The following is a 27,562-nucleotide window of genomic DNA, read 5'->3' as shown; positions in this document are numbered from 1 at the left end:
TTAAAATTTTGATTTTTGACCTGTTGATTAGTTTTAAATTCCTTGGTGTCTCTGATGATAAACGTAAATCTCAAGTTCTCACGATTCTTCTATAGTCTAGTGCAATAAATCATATTGGCTTTTTGGAAAAGATTGATTAATTCTTGGTCATTAACGATCATCAATTTAGATCTGGAATTCTTTGCATGCCACAGTGCTATTGTCACTTTTTCATCACATATTGAAAATCGATCTGGATAGCTTGTTTTATTGATGGTTGATTCAAATATCGAAGGCACTGGGCTATAATTGTTTATATCTTGTGGTCGTGTCTTGTTTACGTTGGCGTTTAATCTATCAATCTGTTTTAATCATCTAGACTCATCAAGTTTTCCATCTTTAAAATCTCCTAGAGCCCGTGATCCACAGGCTTTCTCATCCATTTACCTAAGGACTACCCCCCTTGACTTGTCTAGGATAGAGTCTAAACGGAGTGAGTAAGGATTTAAGAGTGACAGCCCTTACTCTGAGCATTGTCACACTTCTTAGACACATTGCGCGACAACATTTTTTGGCACCGTTGTCGGGGACCGATTTGTTGGGCCTGGGCTTTACGACATTCATCATTCATCTTTCATCATTCTATCATTCATTTGAGCCGGCAACGACAACATTTTTGGCGCCATTGGTGGGGATCATTTTATTCTCGGCGTTTCAATGACATTTCCTCATCATCTCATCTTTTCCGCCGTTCATTAGCTTGTCAAGCGGCACAAAATTTCCTGGCGTCATTTGATCTTTTCATCGCCTTATCTTTCGTCATCTCGTTAATCTTTTCTTCTGTACCTTTAGCACCTAGACTTTTCTCTTCGTTTCTTGTTTAGGTGGCGATTCCGCTTCTTCCATTTATTATTTGTCAAACAAGAAGCCCTCCCTTATATCTGATTGTTTGTTTGCCTTTTTGACCTTAGAGTTACATTCATGTTCAAGTGGTGACTCCACTTCTTTCATTTCTACAAGAATTTCTACTCAAAGATTGCTTTTTGTGGATCTCTTGATTTTCTTGAGCAGAGGTCTCTCTCTATCATCCATTTGGTCCCTCGTTATTCATCATGGATTATTTGTTTATCCCGTGTCGTTTTACTGATGTTCTCCATGATATTCCGCAAATCGCCATTCATAAATTGTCTTTGTTCTCTGGTGGTGATCCAGTCGCTGTTAGAAAGCATCTATGCAGGTTTTCTCATATAATGCTCATATATTGTAGTTCTCCCCAGTGCGATCATGAAGATGTCAAAATGCATATATTCGCCTTTTCTTTATAGGGTCATGCTTTGAATTGGTTTAATAATTGTCTTGAAGATTCTCTCACTTCTTTACAAGACATCATTCATGCTTTTAAAGATAGATATGGTTATCAAGATAGCTCCCCTTGTGCCCCTAAAATTATGCAACAGGATGAAAGTGATATTGTGAATGATCGAGCTGTCGATGAAAGATTTCAAGACAATTTTCCATATCAGAATGTGCCATCCACCTGTACCATTACAGATCAAATCCATGATAGTGGAAAAGTAGGAACAAGTTATCAAATCAGTGTCGACAATGAAAAGGAAAATGAGAAGCAAATTATAGAAGAACTAATGCGGCTGGTAAAAAATATGGAGCTTAATCAAGAAAAATTTGTAACTGATTACAGGATATGAGAACTTTATACACCCACCTGGAAAAGCGAGACAAGGAGATGGAAACCATAAAAGCTAATCATGATAGGGAAATTAATTCTATGCAAAACAAGTTATTAACTATGGATGAAGAAATGACTATCATGACATTCGATTATAATAATTAGTTGGCTACCATGCAAGCAAATCATAAGAAAGAGATAAACCATATGCAAAATTGTTTCATGGGCATGAAAGCAAAGAATGACAAAGCAATAAAAGATATGGAAGCTAGTTAGATATGTCTTCGGAATAAGTTGTTGAGCATGGAGGAAGACCATGCCAAGGAAGTCAGTGCTATGAAGGTTGAACACTCTAGCCAGATGGATGCCATAACAATACAGGTACAAAAATTTCAACAGCGGTCACAGGATGAAAGAAACAAGGAGACGTTGATAGATCAGAAGCCTCCTTGTCTGCTGTAACAAGCTCCATCTTATTATGAGGAGGTCATTTGTTCCATTGAAAAGTGGTTAATTGAAGGTGACCCAGATAAAATTGAAAACGATAAAAATCAGATGCAAAATGAAGAAAGACATGTCACGCATATCTTACATACTTCATCTAAGGGTGTTGAAGCAGAATGTTCCACGTCATCAGTGATATAGCTAGCCACAAAGAAAAAATGCAAGAGAAGGAGAATAAGAAAGCGATTTGATGCATCAGATGGTTGTAAGCAGCTTGATTTTCGGATAGGAAAAAGTCCTACTATATGCAGGATTGGACATGGCACATCCAAGAAACAACCAACAGATTTGCCTGAGAGCAGGAAAATGCTCAGTATGCACTATATTGAACACATCTGATGCCATGGGGCATCTTTGTATTGTATTTCCAACTTTATGCCTTGTTATTTCAGTACTTCATTTTGTAGTTAGATTTGTGTTTTTCATGTTATTAGACTAGTTAATAAATGAAGAGCTTATATATTTCCTGTGCTTGACATTATATGATGATTTTTGAATGGACGCTACTTATGTTTTGTTGTGTGTTGCTTTGATGCAGATTCTGGATTCTCACATTCCTACAGTGCAGTGACGTGTCCCCAAGTAGAGCCAGATGTTGATCACTAGGTGTCAACGACCCATAGCAATACACCCCATTTTTTTCGCAAAAGGGATAGCGCTTGATCAACGTGTCTGTGCCGTTCTACTATCATCATCAACTTGATCATGTTATATTGTAAACCCTTTCTGCATGTGTAAATTGTAAATAATCTCAGCAGATCTGTGTCATGTATGTAATTGCCTAGGTAAACCTAATTTTTTGATGACGATCTACATTCCGGAAAGTTTTTTGTCTCACCGATCCATGATCGGCAGAGTTTTCCTTTAGCCTTACCCCAAAGCCGGAATGGATTTTGTCACCAGAATATTAGGGGAGTCCTAGTGTGCTAGATCGAGTCTATGTAAAAGTGGTTTGGAAATAATCCTAACTATTTGGTTAGGTTATTTTATTACAAATTGCTTGATCTGCTAGATTATATTTGTGTCGCAGAACTGGGTAGTCTGTGAGGGTCTTGTTCAAATGGGTTTTCCCCCTTGAGATGTAAAAATGTAAAAATCATGATGTAAAATGTCTTGAGGGTTAGAAAAATAATTTATCCCCTCATAGGTCCTAGGTCCTAGGTAAATTTAAATTTTCCAGAGGTAAAATTTGTGGGTCCTTTAAAAAGTTAAATCTTAATTGGTCTAGGGACTAAGGTTAGTTGATTATTTTGTTGAATTTTATGTCTTAGGTCCCTGGGGTTAAGTCAAAGTCAAAATTTTGAGGAAATAATAGCAAAATTTTAATTTTTGAATATATTAAAATGCATTTAGTTGAAAAATTCGAAATTTCCTCAATATTTAAAATATCGACGGATGAGATTAAAATAAATTTTAATCTTCATCAACGGTCGATATCGCTTTGACAAAGATCACTCGAACTAGCCGTTGGCAAATTTATCTTTAAATAGGGGGTCATTTTGTTAGTCAGATTTATCTGATCTTTTGATCGTGTACTAAACGAAAATCTCTCTCTTGTAATATTTTTTATGAGCAATAAAGAAAGACTTTGGGGTTAACTTCATGGAAATACTGTAAGATGTATTATTTTCATGCATATATTTATTTTTGGCCATTGATATAGCTTTCTGAAGAGCGATTTGAGTACATGTATCTTGCTCAGTCATTGGGGGTTGAATGGTAATTTAAGTTTTGAATATAATAGCAGGTATCTCTATTAGATTTGAATTTTATTATCATTTTCTCGCTCTATGTTGACCGCTAAATTGAGTTTTGCAGGAAAATCCTTGATTATTAGATCATCGGGCATTTGGGGAAGTTCTCGGCTGAACCAGCCAACTCCTAATCTGTGTTTTCTGAAGAGCCCAGTTTGAATTTGATCCCGAGCTTATCATAAGATATTACTTTTATGGGTGATGCATGAAGGGTTTGAAGCTTAGTACCTCCTCCAAAATTCAAAAAAAAATATTTTTTATGTGCTAAATCGTCAGATCTAGCTGTTGGGAGCTGCAGATTATTAGATCTGGGAGCGGTATCGGACTCACTCTCCCTAGATCTGATACATTTGCCATTTTTGTACATAGATATGTAATTAATTTTAATGGTTTTCATTTTCATGGTTTTAGTGTTTTTTGGCTCATGGTCTTGTATTGCGGCTACAAATCTGAAGCTGAAAGTCGTGCAGAGTCCAGATCTAGGCCCTGGAGGGTAAGATTTGGATCCCTAGAGGTCTATCAGCATCATTTTTAGCAGAGTTCCTGTTCAGAGATTTTGCAATCCAAGAGTTTTAAATTCTTAGATCTGGATATTTCGTGAAGGTTTCAGGGTCAAATCTAAAGCAGATTGATTCAAATTTTAATTAAGATTGCTGCAAATTCTTTAAGAAAATCTGGTGGATTTAAAGAGGTTTTGGGCCACCCATTTTACTGGTTGGTTTGCTGCCTGGGTTTTCAATTTTCTGCTGTATTCTTCTTTTCTAGAAAACTTTGAGGTCCTTTTTGAGGGTTTCTGGAAAATTTCGAAATTATTTTCTAAGTTTGGGTTTTAATTTTTTAAAAAATCTGGAAAAAGATTGGGTTTGTTCCTGAGTTTTCTGACCAGATCCTTGTTGACCATCTCTAAACCCTCGCTGCTCAGTCTTTTCATCAGCTCCCCATCGAGCTCCCATCCTCACCCAGTCTTTCAAACCTGCATTCTCCTCACGCTGCCGTACATCGTGCTGCCCATCTCATCCCTTCCTCGCTGCCCATTGCTTCTGCTGCTCGACGAACAGTCCATCTCCCTTTCCAATCCGCACATTCATCCCTAACCCTCCTATTTGTGTCTATCCCTAAGCCTCTCCACGCTTTCCCTCTGCAGCTTTCCGCAATCCTCCCATCGTTGCTCCATTCTCACGTTTCTCTCTCCTACGCGCTTCTCCTTCAAACTGCAACCCTCTGCGCAGTCTTCATCTCGAACCCTCCTCCATTCCGTCGTCCATCACCTATCCGTAGATTTTTCGTAACTCGACCCTCACCCGCAGCCAATCTATTGATCCGCTGCTCCACTTCCCTCGGCTGCCTGTCATCTACACGCAACATCCTCCAAACCTGCGTACTGCCTCCCTCGTCCGTCCAACCTGCATACCGACCTGCAGATGCATACAATGCATAAAAATATAAAAAAATAAATAGGGGCATTCGATAGATTAGCTTTTAGGGTTGATTTTTTTTTAAAGTTATGTTAACAACTTTTTGTTTTTTTTTTTGTATAGGTATATGATCTAAGTTAGGTTTGTATATTGTTAGATTTAGGGTTAGATAGGTAGCATTTAAAAAAAAAAATTAAAAGGAAATTTTATGAAAATTAAAAATAAAAAAATAAAAAATTCTGATTTTGGTTTCTTTTCAGTTTTTTTGATTTTCATTTCATTTAGTTTGTATATAGTTAGGTTAGCTTATGTCATTTAATGAAAAATTCTGAAAATTAAAAAAAATCTAAAAACTTTTAACACTCTAAAATTCTAAAGCTAAAAAAAAATCTAAATTTCTAAAATTAAAAATCCTAAACATTAAAAAATTAAAAAAATTAAAAAACTTTAAAAAATCCTAAAAAAATTTAAAATTTAAAAATATCTAAAAACATTTAAAAATCTTTAAAAAAGATTTCTAAAAATTTTGAAAATTTTAAATTTTGTGATTAAGGATTTAAATTAAGGAGTCTTTCACTTAAACGTTTAAAAATTTTAATGTGGTCTATGGCGCATTAAAATTTCGATTTTTGACCTGTTGATTAGTTTTAAATTCCTTGGTGTCTCTGATGATAAACGCTAAATCTTAAATTCTCACGATTCTTCTATAGTTTAGTGCGATAAATCATATTGGCTTTTTGGAAAAGAATGATTAATTCTTGGTCATTAACGATAATCATTTTAGATCTGGAATTCTTTGCATGACACAGTGGTATTGTCACTTTTTCATCACATATTGAAAATCGATTTGGATAGCTTGTTTTATTGATGGTTGATTCAAATATTGAAGGCACTGGTCTATAATTGTTTCTATCTTGTGGTCGTGTCTTGTTTATGGTGGCGTTTAATCTATCAATCTGTTTTAATCATCTAGATTCATCAAGTTGTCCATCTTTAAAATCTCCTAGAGCCTATGATCCACAGGCTTTCTCATCCATTTACCTAGGGACTACCCCCCTTGACTTGTCTAGAAGAGAGTCTAAATGGAGTGAGTAAGGATTTAAGAGTGATAGCCCTTACTTTGAGCATTGTCGCGCTGCCTAGACACATTGCGCGACAACATTTTTTGGCGCTGTTGCCAGGGACCGATTTGTTGGGCTTGGGCTTTACGACATTCATCATTCATCTTTCATCTTTCTATCATTCATTTGAGTCGACAACGACATCATTTTTGGTGCCGTTGCTGGGGATCATTTTATTCTCGGCGTTTCAATGACATTTCCTCATCATCTCATCTTTTCCGCCATTCATTAGCCTATCAAGCGGCACAGCATTTTCTGGCGTCATTTGATCTTTTCATCGCCTTATCTTTCGTCATCTCGTTAATCTTTTCTTTTGCACCTTTAGCACCTGGACTTCTCGGTTCGTTTCTTGTTTAGGTGGCGACTCTGCTTCTTCCATTTATTATTTCTCAGACAAGAAGCCCTCCCTTATATCCGATTGTTTGTTTGCCTTTTGGACCTTAGAGTTAGATTCATGTTCAAGTAGCGACTCCACTTCTTTGATTTCTACAAGAATTTCTACTGGAAGCTCACTTCTTGTGGATCTCTTGATTTTCTTGAGCAGATGTCTCTCTCTATCATCCATTTGGTCCCTTGTTATTCATCATGTATTATTCGTTTATCTCGTGTCGTTTTACTGATGTTCTCCATGATATTCTGGAAATCGCCATTCATAAATTGTCTTTGTTCTTAGGTGGTGATTTAGTTGCTGTTAGAAAGCATCTATGCAGGTTTTCTTGTAGAATGCTCATATATTGTAGTTCTCCCCAGTACGATCATGAAGATGTCAAAATGCATCTATTCGCCTTTTCTTTAGAGGGTGATGCTTTGAATTGGTTTAATAATTGTCCTGAAGATTCTTTCACTTCTTTACAAGACATTGTTCATGCTTTTAAAGATAGATATGGTTATCAAGATAGCTCCCCTTGTGCCCCTAAAATTATGCAATAGGATGAAATTGATCTTGTGAATGATCGAGCTGTCGATGAAAGATTTCAAGACAATTCTCCATATCAGAATGTGTCATCCACCTATACCATTGCAGATCAAATCCATGATAGTGGAAAAGCAGGAACAAGTTATCAAATCAGTGTCGACAATGAAAGGGAAAATGAGAAGAAAATTATAGAAGAACTAATGCGGCTAGTAAAAAATATAGAGCTTAATCAAGAAAAATTTGTAACTGATTACGTCAAGGATATGAGAACTTTATACACCCACCTGGAAAAGTGAGACAAGGAGATGGAAACCACGAAAGCTAATCATGATAGGGAAATTAATTCTATGCAAAACAGGTTATTAACTATGGATGAAGAAATGTCTATCATGACATTCAATAATAATAATTAGTTGGCTACCATGCAAGCAAATCATAAGAAAGAGATAAACCATATGCAAAATTGTTTCATGGGCATGAAAGCAAAGAATGACAAAGCAATAAAAGATATGGAAGCTAGTCAGATATGTCTTTAGAATGAGTTGTTGAGCCTAGAGGAAGACCATGCCAAGGAAGTCAGTGCTATGAAGTTTGAACACTCTAGCTAGATGGATGCCATAACAATACAAGTATAGAAATTTCAACAGCGGTCAGAGGATGAAAGAATCGACAGATCAGAAGCCTCCTTGTCTGCTGCAACAAGCTCCATCTTATTATGAGGAGGTCATTTTTTCCATTGAAAAGTGGTTAATTGAAGGTGACCCAGTTAAAATTGAAAACGATAAAAATTAGATGCAAAATGAAGAAAGACATGTCACGCATATCTTACATACTTCATCTGAGAGTTTTGAAGCAGAATGTTCCACGTCATAAGTGATACAGCCGGCCACAAAGAAAAAACGCAAGAGAAAGAGAATAAGAAAGTGATTTGATGCATCAGATGGCCATAAGCAGCTTGATTTTCTGATAGGAAAAAGTCCTACTATATGCAGGATTGGACATGGCACATCCAAGAAACAGCTGACAGATTTGCCTGAAAGCAGGCAAATGCTCAGTATGCACTATATTGAATACATCTGATGCCATGGGGCATCTTTGTATACCCTGTTATTTCAGTACTTCATTTTGTAGTTAGATTTGTGCTTTTCATGTTATTAGACTAGTTAATAAATGAGGAGCTTATATCTTTCCTATGCTTAACGTTATATGATGATTTTGAATGGACGCTACTTATGTTTTGTTGTGTGTTGCTTGGATGCAGATTCTGGATTCTCACATTCCTAAAGGGCAGCAACGTGTCCCCAAGTAGAGCTAGATGTTGACCACTATGTGTTAACGACCCATAGCAGTACACCCCGTTTTTTTCGCAAAAGGGATAGCGCTTGATCAACGCGTCTATGCCGTTCGACTATTATCATCAGCCTGGTCATGTTATATTGTAAACCCTTTCTGCATGTGTAAATTGTAAATAATCTCAGCAGATCCGTGTCGTGTATGTAATTGCCTAGGTGAACCTAATTTTTTGATGACGATCTACATTCCGGAAGGTTTTTTGTCTCACTGATCCGTGATTGGCAGAGTTTTCTTTCAGCCTTACCCCAAAGCTGGAATGGATTTTGTCACCAGAATGTTAGGGGAGTCCTAGTTTGCTAGATCGAGTCTATGTAAAAGTCGTGTGGAAATAATCCTAACTATTTGGTTAGGTTATTTTATTACAAATTGCTTGATCTGCTAGATTATATTTGTGTCGCAGAACTGGGTAGTCTGTGAGGGTCTTGTTCAAATGGGTTTTTCCCCTTGAGATGTAAAAATGTAAAAATCATGATGTAAAATGTCTTGAGGGTTAGAAAAATAATTTATCCCCTAATAGGTCCTAGGTCCTAGGTAAATTTAAATTTTCCAGAGGTAAAATTCGTGGGTCCTTTAAAAAATTAAATCTTAACTGGTCCAAGGACTAAGGTTAGTTTATTATTTTGCTGAATTTTATGTCTTAGGTCCCTGGGGTTAAGTCAAAGTCAAAGTTTTGAAGAAATAAATGCAAAATTTTAATTTTTGAATATATTAGAATGCATTTAATTGAAAAATTCGAAATTTCCTCAATATTTAAAATTTCGACGGATGAGATTAAGAGAAATTTTAATCCTCATCAACGGTCGAGATCACTTTGACAAGGATCACTCGAACTAGTCATTGGGAAATTTATCTTTAAATAGGGGGTCATTTTGTCAGTCAGATTTATCCGATCTTTTGATCGTGTACCAAGCGAAAAGCTCTCTCTTGTAATCTTTTTTATGAGCAATAAAGAAAGACTTTGGGATTAACTTCTGCTGGTGTTACTCTTCATTGAAATGCGGTAAGATGTATTATTTTCATGCATATATTTCTTTTCGGCCATTGATATAGCTTTTTGAAGAGCGAATTGAGTACAGGTATCTTGCTCAGTCACTGGGGTTTGAATGGTAATTTAAGTTTTGAATATAATAACATGTATCTCTATTAGATCTGAATTTTATTATCATTTTCTCGCTCTATGTTGACGGCTAAATTGAGTTTTGCAGGAAAATCCTTGATTATGAGACCATCGGGCGTTTGGGGAAGTTCTCGGCTGAACCAACCAATTCTTGATCCATGTTTTCTGAAGAGCCCAGTTTGAATTTGATCCCAGGCTTATCATAAGATATTATTTTTATGGGTGATACATGAAGGGTTTCAAGCTTAATACCTCCTCCAAAATTCAAAAAATTTTAATTTTTATGTGCTAAATCGTCAATCTGTCTGTTGGGAGTTGCAGATTATCAGATCTGGGAGTGGAGTCGGACTGACACTCCCTAGATCTGATAGATCTGCCATTTTTGTACATAAATCTGTAATTAATTTTAGTGACTTTCATTTTCAGGGTTTTAGTGTTTTTTGGCTCATTGTCTTGTATTGCAGCTACAGATCTGACGCTGAAAGTCGTACAGAGTCCAGATCTAGGCCCTGCAGGGTAAGATCTGGATCCCTAGAGGTCTATCAGCATCATTTTTAGCAGGGTTCCTGTCTAGAGATTTTGCAATCCAAGAGTTTTAAATTCTTAGATCTGGATATTTCGTGAAGGTTTTAGGGTCAAATCTGAAGCAGATTGATTCAAAGTTTAATTAAGATCGCTGCAAATTCTTTAAGAAAATCTGGTGGATTTAAACAGTGTTGATAATATCGGTATCGGGAAAATATCGGCGAGGGTCCAGAAAATATCTTATCGGCAATATCGGCGAAAATATCGGCAAAATATCGGCAAATATCGGCAAGCATAAAAAATGCATAATATATTCATTTTTTTCAGATTTTTAAACATATAAAGCAATAAGTTATACAAGTGGTGCATTCTTATTCAAATTCCACCTGGTGCATTCTTATTTGTAATCTCCACTGTTAATATTAAATATTAAAGTGTAATACCTAGCTTTGCTTTTAACTTGACTGTTGATTCTTGAATAGAAGTGTAATACAAGTTGACTGTTGAAGTGTAATACAAGTTGACTGTTGAAGTGTAGTGTAAAAAATTAAAAATATATAACTGTTATGACTCATGATGACAGTGACATAGATTGCTTTCTTGCTTTCTTGTTGATCACTGTACATTGCCTGCAAACTGTTTATGAAAACTCCTCAGTGAACTAAACCTTACAAACTCAAATATATGGACTGATATTTAATTTTATATGCTTCCCTGTGTTGTTAATTTTATATGGACTGATATTTAATTTTATATGCGGTTTGGAACCATCATTAGAGCAGCATTAATTTAACTTTTAAGGTGTAACTTTGATCACAGTTCAAACTTCAAACTAGTTTGGGGTAATATTACAGTGATATCCTCCTCACTGTCTCAGCCTTAAACACTATGTGCATGTGTAGCGGTGCATTGGTTGATTCAGATTGAATATGGACACCGACACAGATTCATCTAAGACTCGGCTTGATATGCACATCAAAGTTGTTCTAAAATCCTTAAAAAATAAAACAATAAAACATTTCTTAAGCACGGATGGTTGGCAGAGGGCCAATATAATACTGGAGGTATGAAAGCATCATAAGTTGTAGCGAAGAACTTAATTGCGAACCTGGAACAAACTTTGAAACCTATGTAGCCATTTGCAAAGAACAGAAGGTGGTAAGGCAAATGACAAAGCCGGTGGGAGTGCCTGGTGGGGTAGCCGTTACCCTAAAACCATACGAAGTAACCTGAACCGATCAATGAGAGGTCGGAGTGATCAACAAAGCATATACATCCATGTGTCCTAGGCAGAAAGTTGAACATAGTGCTAATAGGTGTGCCAATCATAGACCAATGATCATCCCAAATCGATGGTGGCTAGGAAAACAAACGGTACACGGTGGTCGAAACACTGGGTAGCTATCAATGTTAATTATTGGCCAACCTCAAAAATTAATTTAACACAAAGTAGTGTAATACGAAGTTGAAAGATTGCGGGGTGGGACATTAATCCCAACACTTAATTAATTTCCTGCACAATATCATTAAAATCTAAACCATGACGAATATCAAGGCGTATTGATATGCACATCAAAGGCGTATTGAATGCATTGAAAATAGACACTATCACAAACCCATCTATAACTTCAATGTCTGTCTACGATGGACACTGTCACTGAAAACTCTGTTACGGTACCTGTATCAGTATGAACTTTGAACGAATGGAAACTGGAAAGCACCCCTCAAACCCTCGGGCCTCCTTCGCAGCAACCTTCCAGCGCTCAAACAAAAGTTAAAAACTAAAATGACTTAACACCAAGCGCAAAAACCCTTTATACAGCCCGCGCGGAAATTTTTTAACAGCCAGCCGCGATATTTACCATTGTCGCGCGATATTTTGGAATATATCGCCGATATTTCGGATTTCTCGCGCGATTTTCAAAGTTGGAAAATATCGCGATATTTTAGGGCCGATATCTCGTTTCGCAGAAAATAGCGCGATATTTACGAATATCGCCGAGATATCGGCGATATTATCAACACTGGATTTAAAGAGGTTTTGGGCCACCCCTTTTACTGGTTGGTTTGCTGCCTGGGTTTTCAATTTTCTGTTGTATTCTTCTTTTCCAGAAAACTTTGAGGTCCTTTTTGAGGGTTTTTAGAAAATTTCAAAATTATTTTCTGAGTTTGGGTTTTAATTTTCTAAAAAAATATGGAAAAAGATTGGGTTTGTTCCTGAGTTTTCTGACCAGATCCTTGTCGACCGTCTCTAAACCCTCGCTGCTCAGTCTTTTCATCAGCTCCCCATCGAGCTCCCGTCGTCACCTAGTCTTTCAAACCTGCATTCTCCTCACGCTGCCATACATCGTGCTGCCCATCTCATCCCTTCCTCGCTGCCCATTGCTTCTGCTGCTCCACGAACAGTCCATCTCTCTTTGCAATCCGCACATTCATCCCTAACCCTCCTATCTTTGTCTATCCCTAAGCCTCTCCACGCTTTCCCTCTGCAGCTTTCCGCAATCCTCCCATCGCTGCTCCATTCTCACGTTTCTCTCTCCTACGCGCTTCTCCTTCAAATTGCAACCCTCTGCGCAGTCTTCATCTCGAACCCTCCTCGTTTCCACCGTCCAGTCTTCAACCTACAGTTGCAAGCGCGATTCTCCTTTGCTTGTCGAAATCCACTGCCTTTCCAGTGCCCTTTCTCCTTCACAGTCCCTATCCCGCTCACTCCATCACCTATCCGTAGATTTTTCGTAACTCGACCCTCACCCGCGGCCAATCTATTGATCCGCTGCTCCACTTCCCTCGGCTGCCTGTCATCTACACGCAACATCCTCCAAACCTGCGTACTGCCTCCCTCGTCTGTCCAACCTGCATACCGACCTGCAGATGCATACAATGCATAAAAATATAAAAAAATAAATAGGGGCATTCGATAGATTAGCTTTTAGGGTTGATTTTTTTTTAAAGTTATGTTAACAACTTTTTGTTTTTTTTTTTGTATAGGTATATGATCTAAGTTAGGTTTGTATATTGTTAGATTTAGGGTTAGATAGGTAGCGTTTAAAAAAAAAAATTAAAAGGAAATTTTATGAAAATTAAAAATAAAAAATTCTGATTTTGGTTTCTTTTCAGTTTTTTTGATTTTCATTTCATTTAGTTTGTATATAGTTAGGTTAGCTTATGTCATTTAATGAAAAATTCTGAAAATTAAAAAAAATCTAAAAACTTTTAACACTCTAAAATTCTAAAACTAAAAAAAAAATCTAAATTTCTAAAATTAAAAATCCTAAACATTAAAAAATTAAAAAAATTAAAAAACTTTAAAAAATCCTAAAAAAATTTAAAATTTAAAAATATCTAAAAACATTTAAAAATCTTTAAAAAAAAATTCTAAAAATTTTGAAAATTTTAAATTTTGTGATTAAGGATTTAAATTAAGGGGTTTTTCACTTAAACGTTTAAAAATTTTAATGTGGTCTATGGCCCATTAAAATTTCGATTTTTGACCTGTTGATTAGTTTTAAATTCCTTGGTGTCTCTGATGATAAACGCTAAATCTTAAATTCTCACGATTCTTCTATAGTTTAGTGCGATAAATCATATTGGCTTTTTGGAAAAGAATGATTAATTCTTGGTCATTAACGATAATCATTTTAGATCTGGAATTCTTTGCATGACACAGTGGTATTGTCACTTTTTCATCACATATTGAAAATCGATTTGGATAGCTTGTTTTATTGATGGTTGATTCAAATATTGAAGGCACTGGTCTATAATTGTTTCTATCTTGTGGTCGTGTCTTGTTTACGGTGGCGTTTAATCTATCAATCTGTTTTAATCATCTAGATTCATCAAGTTGTCCATCTTTAAAATCTCCTAGAGCCTGTGATCCACAGGCTTTCTCATCCATTTACCTAGGGACTACCCCCCTTGACTTGTCTAGAAGAGAGTCTAAATGGAGTGAGTAAGGATTTAAGAGTGATAGCCCTTACTTTGAGCATTGTCGCGCTGCCTAGACACATTGCGCGACAACATTTTTTGGCGCCGTTGCCAGCGACCGATTTGTTGGGCTTGGGCTTTACGACATTCATCATTCATCTTTCATCTTTCTATCATTCATTTGAGACGACAACGACATCATTTTTGGTGCCGTTGCTAGGGATCATTTTATTCTCGGCGTTTCAATGACATTTCCTCATCATCTCATCTTTTCCGCCATTCATTAGCCTATCAAGCGGCACAGCATTTTCTGGCGTCATTTGATCTTTTCATCGCCTTATCTTTCGTCATCTCGTTAATCTTTTCTTTTGCACCTTTAGCACCTGGACTTCTCGGTTCGTTTCTTGTTTAGGTGGCGACTCTGCTTCTTCCATTTATTATTTCTCAGACAAGAAGCCCTCCCTTATATCCGATTGTTTGTTTGCCTTTTGGACCTTAGAGTTAGATTCATGTTCAAGTAGCGACTCCACTTCTTTGATTTCTACAAGAATTTCTACTGGAAGCTCACTTCTTGTGGATCTCTTGATTTTCTTGAGCAGATGTCTCTCTCTATCATCCATTTGGTCCCTTGTTATTCATCATGTATTATTCGTTTATCCCGTGTCGTTTTACTGATGTTCTCCATGATATTCTGGAAATCGCCATTCATAAATTGTCTTTGTTCTCAGGTGGTGATTTAGTTGCTGTTAGAAAGCATCTATGCAGGTTTTCTTGTAGAATGCTCATATATTGTAGTTCTCCCCAGTACGATCATGAAGATGTCAAAATGCATCTATTCGCCTTTTCTTTAGAGGGCGATGCTTTGAATTGGTTTAATAGTTGTCCTGAAGATTCTTTCACTTCTTTACAAGACATTGTTCATGCTTTTAAAGATAGATATGGTTATCAAGATAGCTCCCCTTGTGCCCCTAAAATTATGCAATAGGATGAAAGTGATCTTGTGAATGATCGAGCTGTCGATGAAAGATTTCAAGACAATTCTCCATATCAGAATGTGTCATCCACCTATACCATTGCAGATCAAATCCATGATAGTGGAAAAGCAGGAACAAGTTATCAAATCAGTGTCGACAATGAAAGGGAAAATGAGAAGAAAATTATAGAAGAACTAATGCGGCTGGTAAAAAATATAGAGCTTAATCAAGAAAAATTTGTAACTGATTACGTCAAGGATATGAGAACTTTATACACCCACCTGGAAAAGTGAGACAAGGAGATGGAAACCACGAAAGCTAATCATGATAGGGAAATTAATTCTATGCAAAACAGGTTATTAACTATGGATGAAGAAATGTCTATCATGACATTCAATAATAATAATTAGTTGGCTACCATGCAAGCAAATCATAAGAAAGAGATAAACCATATGCAAAATTGTTTCATGGGCATGAAAACAAAGAATGACAAAGCAATAAAAGATATGGAAGCTAGTCAGATATGTCTTTAGAATAAGTTGTTGAGCCTAGAGGAAGACCATGCCAAGGAAGTCAGTGCTATGAAGTTTGAACACTCTAGCTAGATGGATGCCATAACAATACAGGTACAGAAATTTCAACAGCGGTCAGAGGATGAAAGAATCGACAGATCAGAAGCCTCCTTGTCTTCTGCAACAAGCTCCATCTTATTATGAGGAGGTCATTTTTTCCATTGAAAAGTGGTTAATTGAAGGTGACCCAGATAAAATTGAAAACGATAAAAATCAGATGCAAAATGAAGAAAGACATGTCACGCATATCTTACATACTTCATCTGAGAGTTTTGAAGCAGAATGTTCCACGTCATCAGTGATACAGCCTGCCACAAAGAAAAAACGCAAGAGAAAGAGAATGAGAAAGTGATTTGATGCATCAGATGGCCATAAGCAGCTTGATTTTCGGATAGGAAAAAGTCCTACTATATGCAGGATTGGACATGGCACATCCAAGAAACAGCCGACAGATTTGCCTGAAAGCAGGCAAATGCTCAGTATGCACTATATTGAATACATCTGATGCCATGGGGCATCTTTGTATACCCTGTTATTTCAGTACTTCATTTTGTAGTTAGATTTGTGCTTTTCATGTTATTAGACTAGTTAATAAATGAGGAGCTTATATCTTTCCTATGCTTAACGTTATATGATGATTTTGAATGGACGCTACTTATGTTTTGTTGTGTGTTGCTTGGATGCAGATTCTGGATTCTCACATTCCTAAAGGGCAGCAACCGTGTCCCCAAGTAGAGCTAGATGTTGACCACTATGTGTTAACGACCCATAGCAGTACACCCCGTTTTTTTCGCAAAAGGGATAGCGCTTGATCAACGCGTCTATGTCGTTCGACTATTATCATCAGCCTGGTCATGTTATATTGTAAACCCTTTCTGCATGTGTAAATTGTAAATAATCTCAGCAGATCCGTGTCGTGTATGTAATTGCCTAGGTAAACCTAATTTTTTGATGACGATCTACATTCCGGAAGGTTTTTTGTCTCACTGATTCGTGATTGGCAGAGTTTTCTTTCAGCCTTACCCCAAAGCTGGAATGGATTTTGTCACCAGAATGTTAGGGGAGTCCTAGTTTGCTAGATCGAGTCTATGTAAAAGTCGTGTGGAAATAATCCTAACTATTTGGTTAGGTTATTTTATTACAAATTGCTTGATCTGCTAGATTATATTTGTGTCGCAGAACTGGGTAGTCTGTGAGGGTCTTGTTCAAATGGGTTTTCCCCCTTGAGATGTAAAAATGTAAAAATCATGATGTAAAATGTCTTGAGGGTTAGAAAAATAATTTATCCCCTCATAGGTCCTAGGTCCTAGGTAAATTTAAATTTTCCAGAGGTAAAATTCGTGGGTCCTTTAAAAAATTAAATCTTAACTGGTCCAGGGACTAAGGTTAGTTGATTATTTTGCTAAATTTTATGTCTTAGGTCCCTGGGGTTAAGTCAAAGTCAAAGTTTTGAAGAAATAAATGCAAAATTTTAATTTTTGAATATATTAAAATGCATTTAATTGAAAAATTCGAAATTTCCTCAATATTTAAAATTTCGACGGATGAGATTAAGAGAAATTTTAATCCTCATCAACGGTCGAGATCACTTTGACAAGGATCACTTGAACTAGTCATTGGGAAATTTATCTTTAAATAGGGGGTCATTTTGTCAGTCAAATTTATCCGATCTTTTGATCGTGTACCAAGCGAAAAGCTCTCTCTTGTAATCTTTTTTATGAGCAATAAAGAAAGACTTTGGGATTAACTTCTGCTGGTGTTACTCTTCATTGAAATGTGGTAAGATGTATTATTTTCATGCATATATTTCTTTTCGGCCATTGATATAGCTTTTTGAAGAGCGAATTGAGTACAAGTATCTTGCTCAGTCACTGGGGTTTGAATGGTAATTTAAGTTTTGAATATAATAACATGTATCTCTATTAGATCTGAATTTTATTATCATTTTCTCGCTCTATGTTGACGGCTAAATTGAGTTTTGCAGGAAAATCCTTGATTATGAGACCATCGGGCGTTTGGGGAAGTTCTCGGCTGAACCAACCAATTCTTGATCCATGTTTTCTGAAGAGCCTAGTTTGAATTTGATCCCAGGCTTATCATAAGATATTATTTTTATGGGTGATACATGAAGGGTTTCAAGCTTAATACCTTCTCCAAAATTCAAAAAATTTTAATTTTTATGTGCTAAATCGTCAATCTGTCTGTTGGGAGTTGCAGATTATCAGATCTGGGAGTGGAGTCGGACTGACACTCCCTAGATCTGATAGATCTGCCATTTTTGTACATAGATCTGTAATTAATTTTAGTGACTTTCATTTTCAGGGTTTTAGTGTTTTTTGGCTCATTGTCTTGTATTGCAGCTACAGATCTGACGCTGAAAGTCGTACAGAGTCCAGATCTAGGCCCTGGAGGGTAAGATCTGGATCCCTAGAGGTCTATCAGCATCATTTTTAGCAGGGTTCCTGTCTAGAGATTTTGCAATCCAAGAGTTTTAAATTCTTAGATCTGGATATTTCGTGAAGGTTTCAGGGTCAAATCTGAAGCAGATTGATTCAAAGTTTAATTAAGATCGCTGCAAATTCTTTAAGAAAATCTGGTGGATTTAAAGAGGTTTTGGGCCACCCCTTTTACTGGTTGGTTTGCTGCCTGGGTTTTCAATTTTCTGTTGTATTCTTCTTTTCCAGAAAACTTTGAGGTCCTTTTTGAGGGTTTCTAGAAAATTTCAAAATTATTTTTTGAGTTTGGGTTTTAATTTTCTAAAAAAATATGGAAAAAGATTGGGTTTGTTCCTGAGTTTTCTGACCAGATCCTTGTCGACCGTATCTAAACCCTCGCTGCTCAGTCTTTTCATCAGCTCCCCATCGAGCTCCCCATTGAGCTCCCGTCGTCACCTAGTCTTTCAAACCTGCATCCTCCTCACGCTGCCATACATCGTGCTGCCCATCTCATCCCTTCCTCGCTGCCCATTGCTTCTGCTGCTCCACGAACAGTCCATCTCTCTTTGCAATCCGCACATTCATCCCTAACCCTCCTATCTTTGTCTATCCCTAAGCCTCTCCACGCTTTCCCTCTGCAGCTTTCCGCAATCCTCCCATCGCTGCTCCATTCTCACGTTTCTCTCTCCTACGCGCTTCTCCTTCAAATTGCAACCCTCTGCGCAGTCTTCATCTCGAACCCTCCTCGTTTCCACCGTCCAGTCTTCAACCTACAGTTGCAAGCGCGATTCTCCTTTGCTTGTCGAAATCCACTGCCTTGCCAGTGCCCTTTCTCCTTCACACGTCCCTATCCCGCTCACTCCATCACCTATCTGCAGATTTTTCGTAACTCGACCCTCACCCGCAACCAATCTACTGATCCGCTGCTCCACTTCCCTCGGCTGCCTGTCCTCTACACGCAACATCCTCCAAACCTGCGTACTGCCTCCCTCGTCCGTCCAACCTGCATATCGACCTGTAGATGCATACAATGCATAAAAATATAAAAAAATAAACAGGGGCATTCGATAGATTAGCTTTTAGGGTTGAATTTTTTTTTTAAAGTTATGTTCATTGTTAACAACATTTCGATTTTTTTTTTTTTTTTGTAGAGGCATATGATCTAAGTTAGGTTTGTATATTGTTAGACTTAGGGTTAGATAGGTAGTGTCTAAAAAAAAATTTAAAAGGAAATTTTATGAAAATTAAAAATAAAAAAATAAAAAATAAAAAATTCTGATTTTGGTTTCTTTTCAGTTTATTTGATTTTCATTTCATTTAGTTTGTATATAGTTAGGTCAACTTATGTCATTTAATGAAAAAATCTAAAAAATTAAAAAAATCTAAAAGCTTTTAAAACTCTAAAATTGTAAAACTAAAAAAAAAATCTAAATTTCTAAAATTAAAAATCCTAAACATTAAAAAATTAAAAACTTTTAAAACCCCTAAAAATTTTAAAATTTTAAAAAAATCTAAAAACATTTAAAAATCTTAAAAAAAATTTTCTAAAAATTTTGAAAATTTTAAATTTTGTGATTAAGGATTTAAATTAAGGGGTCTTTCACTTAGACGTTTAGAAATTTTAATGTGGCCTATGGCCCATGAAAATTTCAATTTTTGACCTGTTGATTAGTTTTAAATTCCTTGGTGTCTCTGATGATAAACTCTAAATCTTAAATTCTCACGATTCTTCTATAGTCTGGTGAGATAAATCATATTGGCTTTTTGGAAAAGATTTATTAATTATTGGTCATTAACGATAATCATTTTAGATCTTGAATTCTTTGCATGCCGCAGTGTTATTGTCACTTTTTCATCACATATTGAAAATCGATCTGGATAGCTTGTTTTATTGATTGTTGATTCAAATATCGAAGGCACTGGTCTATAATTGTTTCTATCTTGTGGCCGTGTCTTGTTTACAGTGGCGTTTAATCTATCAATCTGTTTTAATCATCTAGATTCATCAAGTTGTCCATCTTTAAAATCTCCTAGAGCCTGTGATCCACAGGGTTTCTCATCCATTTACCTAGTGATTATCCCCCTTGACTTGTTTAGGAGAGAGTCTAAACGAAGTGAGTAAGGATTTAAAAGTGACAACCCTTACTCTGAGCGTTGTCGCGCTGCCTAGACACATTGCGCGACAACAAGAAGCAAGCAGTTGTATTTCTCAAGTCACTGAAGAATTAATAATATAAACCCTCATTTGCAAGACTTGTTTTCCCCACATTGGGGTTTTTCCAGGGACTATTGTCCAAAAATATTTGTGTCAATAATTTTGTGTATATGCATTATTGTTGGACATCTGTTTAAACCAACGCTCCCCATGTGTTTCGCAACATGTGCTTAACCGCCTCTCGTGTGTTGACGATGCGTCTATTTACTAACACCTGCGGGTTTTGGTGTAACGGGAATCGTGATTTCAACAAGTGGTAACAAAGTCAAATGTCTCGAGTTCGAATTACACTTGGTTCACGCTGGGGGGGGATATTGTTGGACATTTGATAAACCAACGTTCCCCGTGTGTTTCCCAACATGTGCTTAACTGTCTCTCATGGATCCGTTACCTCCGACGATGCGTTTGTTTATGAACACCTGCTAGTTTTGTGTAACGACAATCGTGATTCCAACAATTATTTCTTAGTTCCTATATTTATTTGTGAAAATTATAGTAGTGAATTAGTTGTTATTTTCCTAATTAAATTTATGAAGACAAATAATATCCAGTATATATAATATTAAATTCGATTTGCTGCTATTAAGGAAATTTTACAAGAAAACCCACATGGGGGAAAAAGCAACAACCTTTTCCTTAGAGAGATTGTTCAGTTCAACAAGAGATACATCTAATTTTTTGGTAAAAAACAAGGTCAAATTGACCATAACCAAATCCAAGGCTGACCTGGACTAACAGACATACATAATCTCAAAGATTCGACCTGCCTCGGGAATACTTGATCTGCTCAGAGATTCAGCCTTTTTCCGTGGAGATTTGGTCTTTTTCCTTAGGAATTCGGGCCTTGGCTATCCTCAGAGAATAAGTTTTCCTGTAAATTTGGTTTTCCTAGAGAATTAACTTCAATTTGCTGCCTTTCAATAACCTCCCATGAGTACAGAAGATAAGAAGAGCTGCCTAGAATTCCTCTTATTATAGATGAACAAAAGTACAAGTGATCCAAATTTTTCTTGCCAAGAGATGAGGTCGATTGGGCATATATATAGAGATTGAATAAACCCAAGTGGCGTGTCTATAGGGGCAGGGCAATCTATCTTTCTTGGAGGGTTGACTTTACATTATATGGAGCCAAAAATTCAAATTCAAAATTCAAATTTCTCTTTTGAAGCCGACATCAATAACATGTATTATATTCATTATATAAATCAAGGGGTAAAATATTAATTATGAAGACCGACCATAGCTACAAAATTCAACACATAGTACACTAATGACTATATATATATATATAAAATAGATGCTTCCGGGTCCTGGGATGCTTTGCTTCCAAGGATTTTTGGAAAATGATATTTCCAATGCTTCACTTCCAAAAAATGCACCCACTTTGTCCCTGCTTCGTGCAACATTGGTTAATGCACCTCACAATGGATGAGCCACTTTCATTGTATGAATATGCTAGATCAATGTGTACTGACTGGAAAATGGATGAGGCATCTGAGGCTAGCTATTCGTGGATCATAGTAGGGCTTTTAGCTGGCAAGCTGCATCATAGGAGATAAATTTTCTCCTAGGGTTACTTATGTAGATGGATGGTTAACAAGGCCAATTATTTGTTGTCAATATTCTTCAGAGGCAAGCAATTGCTCTATTAACAGATTCTCCTTTTAACAACCTGAAAGTGCTAACTTGTCTGGTTCATTTTATTTTCCCAAGTGCACTTTGCTAAAGAAAATTCTTGCTTGGGATCTTCCATTGAAGTAGTAAATTATTGATAACCGATACAAGTAATAACCTTGCCCTAATGGTCACAATCACAACTAGTCCTGTCATAAATACATGAGCCATAGTTGATCTTTCTTGGCTAATAAAATTTTTAGTATCACTGTATGATATCCATGTAAATGATAAAACACTATTTGTTTTTACATGCTTGAATGGAAGACTTCTGCAATTTGGCATATCCCTCTCCTATTAGGTCTCTGACAAACCTTAATTATATGCTGTAAGCTGTTATCAACAGAGGGATTTGAAAGAAATTTGTTATTTATATTGTGTTTTCATTTTGTTCAAATGTTTATGTGCAGCTTTTGGAGTTGATATTTTACACACAATTGGCTACATATATGTAAGACAAGCATCAAAGGAACTGGGGAAAAAAGTAATATATTTGGGTGTACCATTTTTAGCAGAATGGATCAGAAACAAAGGCCATTTTCTAAGTTCTCAAGTTACAGCAGCAACAGGTAATTCTTGTGCTCTACATTATTGAATTGGTGTAACATTTTATAGTGCATTTATAATTTTATACTGGGCATGCAATTCATTGTTAAGGCATATTTGGTAAAAACAACATTCTTTTTTTCTCTAATGCAATAGGTGCTTTTGCATTACTACAATTACAAGAAGACATGAAAAGACAGCTGAGGACAGAGGGAATTCATGATGAAAGTGATGTTGAAGCATACCTACAGTCTAACAAAGATTTGATGATTACCTCTTTATGGAAGCTCAATGTTGCTGACATTGAAGCCACATTGTTACATGTATGCCAGATGGTAAGTTTTACGAATGCTTTGAAATCAGTTTAATAGAATAGCTTACATACATAACGGTGTCCAAAAAATTCAAGGTTTTTTGTTGCCCACCTTGATCTTCTTGCAACTCACTAATATAGCTTTTCATGGCAAAAAGTCATCTGTTCTGAATCTTAGTGTGGTGTTGTCATATTAAAATCTTTGGGCTAGTTCCAGAAAGAATTAATCCTAAATTCAATACAAAACAGTACTGTTATATCTATGTTTGAACTTTGAACTATTATCAGCATCAATACTTATATTCAGCCGTTTATCCCATCATTAAATTATTCTGAATTGACTTTTTATATCTAAACTTATCTGAAATTTTATTAATGTAGATATGTATGCTTATTAGTGAAATCCCAACTATTGTACTACCCCAAACATGCATCTGAAACATATTGACCGAAGAGATGAATTGTTATCACTTGAATGTTAGTCTCTATAAATAAGATTAATAGAAAACTGTGTAGGGGGATGTAATATCCTTGTTATCCACCAAAATGGATAACCCCAATGGAGAAAACTTTTGTCCTACATTTGACCACCAACCAGCCAGACAGCCAACAGCCCCTGCCAACCACCATTACCTAATGGTATGCCATATATCTCTTCCACTTGCATCAGCCATATGCTTCTCACCCATCTAGAATGAGCACATGGACGAAGGTGGGCTTACACTCAAAAGGTACTTTGATCATTTTGCAATTAGGTGCTTATACTTGTTTGTTTTGGGCATTTAGCATGGATTATGGAATGATCTGGAAGACTGACAGACTTTGACCATGATCTTGTTCTCTCACCTTACTTGAGGGGTTAATCCTTGATCTTGTTATTGTTAGTTTTTGTAACATCGAATGTGTTCTAGCCACGAAATTTGGTGGAGAGGCTAGAATGCATGAGTTCTCCAAAACCCAGAACTCGTTTATAGAAATTCCACCTAGAAATGACTTAATTAGATTATTAACCTATTTTTTAATGCTCCCTAAGGTTAAACTTAGGAAAATTGGTTAATTAATCAGAATTAATTAAGTCAAGGTGAGAATAGTCTAGAAACTCACACGGATCGACTTCAAAATGATCCTACCCCTTGATTAAGTTTTAATCTTAGCCGTTGGTGCTCCAACAAAGGATTATAAGAAGAAATCGATGGGCACTTGGAGAACACACAAGAGACACTTGGAGAATTTGATTTTTCAGAGTAGCAGTAGTTAGTTGTCGGAGAGTTCGAGTTTCAGTGAGGAAGCAGGGACAGTGAGGGGCAGGGACAGTGAGGCTAGAGGACGTTTCCTAGATCGAAGAGCACATTTGTATAGAGGCTGAGATTTCTCCAGGAGGCTGCGTAGGGGCAGCGAAGAGCCTCAAGAAGGCAGTTCGATTTGCTGAAGAGAGCAGATGTTTTCACTTCCAAACGCCGGGAAGGAGTCCCAGAGTGCTGAAGAGATGTTTTCCCAGCCAGCAACAGACAGGATGACTAGATTATCAGTTAGTTCAGGCAGCAGTTGCAGCAGTAGCATCAGGTTGATGCAGAGCCTGCGCTGGCCCAATTGGACGACTTTCTTTTCAGAAGCAGTTCAGTGTCGGAATTGCCTGGAGTGAGGGTAATTTCCCTCTAGTATTTTTGCCAGTATTTTTCTCTGCAGAATTGCCAAATTTCGTCATCTAGATTATTGTACTCAGAATTTCTCACTGCTCCATAATAATAAAAACCCTCAACCGCTGCACCAGTGTTCTCAAGTTGGGTTTTTCCGGGGACAATTGTCCAAAAATAATGGTGTCATATTTTTGTGTGTGTGTGCTAGATTTTCTTAGATTCCAACACTATTTTTCTTCCACAGTATTTGTTTGTGAAAATCACAGTGTGAATTATTTGGTATTTGCTGTAGCAAACTGCAAGTAAATTGTTAAATAAATTAACAATTAGGAAAATAACTTCCAGTTGTTGTGATAGATGAAATTTTCACATCATATCAAAGGGTGAGTGATTAGTCGGGAAGCTCATAAGCGGAGGAAAGAATTTCACTATCTGTTTAGCCTCAGACAAGGTTGAAGGTTTCTTGTCCCATAAGTTAGGTAGCCACCCACAACTTTGATGAATTTGTCAAGAATGTTAGCATCAGGGCGCTTCAAATGGTCGGGGATATCCCTAACTACCCTATCAAATTTTTGGATGAATTCTCAGATATCACCCTTCCCCTACTTATTTGATGGAACTTCTCAATGTTTAAGGTTCCTTGTGCATTTCATGACCATCTTCTCATGAACATGTCCTCAAATTGGTCGGAGTCATCTATACATGCTAGGGGAAGATTAAGGTGCCATTCCCTTGCTTGTCCTTCAAGAGACAAAGCAAAAAGCATGATGAACCTATATTCATCAAATATCAACCTAGGATACATATTCCAATAAAATTCTTCGACAAATCCACAGGCACTTATGGTAGCAGCGCCTTTGAACTTGGGCAGCCAATTATTGTATTTCTTAGGTAAAGGATTAGGGTCATCACTCAATTCCAAAGGGGCAAAGACTAACCAAATGCCTTTCACTTTTAGTCATTTTTGGTTGGTCTTGTTTTGTGTCAGTTCTGGAACCAGTTGCCATCTTTGCGGTAGGATCATTAACCTTTTCGAATTTAGAGAGAAGGGCGGTTTTAACAAGTGATGGAGTTTGTTCTCCCCTTCTTAAAACGACCCTTGTTATGTTATATTTTATAGCATCAGATGTGTTTTAGCCATGAAATTTTGTCGAGAGGCTAGAATACATGAAATCTCCAAAATCCAGAAATCGTTTATGGAAATTTCACCTAGAAATGACTTAATTAGATTATTATCCAATTTTTAAATATTTCCTAAGTCTAAACTTAGGGAATATGGTTAATTAATCAATATTAATTAATTCAATGTGTGAATCATCTAGAAACTCACACAGATTGATCCATAAATGATCCTATCCATTGATTAAGTTTTAATCTTGGTCGTTGGTGCTTCAACATAGGATTATAAGAGGAGGTCGATGTGGTGATGGAGAATACACTTGAGTAGTTCGATTTCTGAGCAAATCGATTTCCTGAGTAGCAACATTTAGTTGTTGGAGAAAGAGCTAGAGATCGAAGCAGTGAGAGGGGCAGAGACAGTGAGGCTAGAGGAGGCATTCCAAATCCAGCGAGTGCATTTGCAGAGAGGCAAAAGAGATGTTGACCACTCTGTGTCAACAGACCCATAACAGTACGCCCCTTTTTTCGCAAAAGGGATCTATCATGTTCAAGTGTTCCCATCATTCAGATTCATTATTATCAGCCATATGTTCAATGGAGTTTTGTAAACCCATTATGCATTTTGTAATGTAAATGATCCTAGTAAGACAAATGTATGTAACGACCTAGGTAAGTTTATCTTTTTGGTGATGATTTCTATTCTAGGAGGTTTTTTGTCTCACGATTCATGTGTGTTTCTAAATATGGATGATTGACAAAGTTTTTCCCTCCAGCCTCACCCAAAAGCTAGGGTGGATTTTGTCATCAGGATCTTAAATGAGTCCTAGTGTTATTTATCGAGTCTCTGTAAAAGTGATTTGGAAATAATTCTAACTATTTGCTTAGCTTATTTTATTACAAGTCACTTAGTCTACTAGATCATATTTTGAGTCGCAAAAATGGGTAACTTGTTGAAGGTCTATAACGAATGGGTGTTTGCCCTTCATGAGTTAGAAATGTATATTTCATGTAAATAATATTTTAGCTATAATGGTAAAGTATTAGAGGATTGAAAAAATTAATAATCCTCTCATGATTCAATTAATTAAATTTTTGGGCTAAAATAAATTAAAATGCTAAAGCCAAAAATTTAATTAATTTAGGTCCTAGGAAAAATTAAATTCTCCAACATTTAAAATTCGTGGGTTTTAAAGTTTTTAATTTTTGGAGGTCTCTGACCAAGGGAATATTGAAAATTTCAAGATATTTTGGACCCTTGGGCCTTAGTAGTTAAGTCAAAGTCAAATTTTTGAGGTAATTAACTCAAAATAATCATTTTTGAGTTAATTAAAAATAAATTAAAAGTGAAATTCAAATTTCTTCAAAAGGTAACTTAATTTCAACAGTGATGATTGAAATATCATTTGATCTTCATTAACAGTTGAGATTGCTTTGAAGGGGATCAAGCCATCTAGCTATTGGAGAATTTATCTATAAATTAAAGGTCTCTCTCCATTATTTGCATCCGATTTTTCAATCATGTACTTGCTCTGAGAAAGCTCTTGTAACTTTTTCTAGTTAATAAAACGCAAAGACTTTGGAGTTTCAGACCGTCGTGTTCCTCTTTCAGATTTATGTGGTAATATTGCTCTTAATACTCTACAACTTTTATTTGTATTTGTTGGATAGTAGTCTTTGAGGATTGATCTGTGCACAGGTATCTTGCACAGATTTCTGGGTTTTTAAAATATCATTTTGATTTGATAGAACTAACAGGTATCTCTATTTCTTGATGATCTTATG

General features: G+C 36.4%; 1 protein-coding gene across 1 annotated transcript in view; it reads left to right on the top strand.

Annotated features, from left to right (window-relative positions):
• Positions 1-27,562, top strand: part of LOC149219117 (chaperone protein dnaJ 10-like) — a 407,942-nt gene that overhangs the window by 173,157 nt on the left and 207,223 nt on the right. The window contains exons 6-7 of the mRNA XM_089382533.1: positions 22,576-22,734; positions 22,868-23,046. Of these exons, the coding sequence (XP_089238659.1) occupies positions 22,576-22,734; positions 22,868-23,046 (338 nt within the window). The remainder of the gene's footprint in view (positions 1-22,575; positions 22,735-22,867; positions 23,047-27,562) is intronic.

The sequence above is a fragment of the Pinus tabuliformis genome, chromosome Q, assembly GCF_031772625.1.
Source record: "Pinus tabuliformis cultivar Carrire ecotype Pingquan chromosome Q, CPIR1, whole genome shotgun sequence".
Lineage (NCBI taxonomy): Eukaryota > Viridiplantae > Streptophyta > Pinopsida > Pinales > Pinaceae > Pinus > Pinus tabuliformis.
Note: the sequence above shows the minus strand (reverse complement) of the source record. Positions and strands in the feature narration are given on the sequence as shown.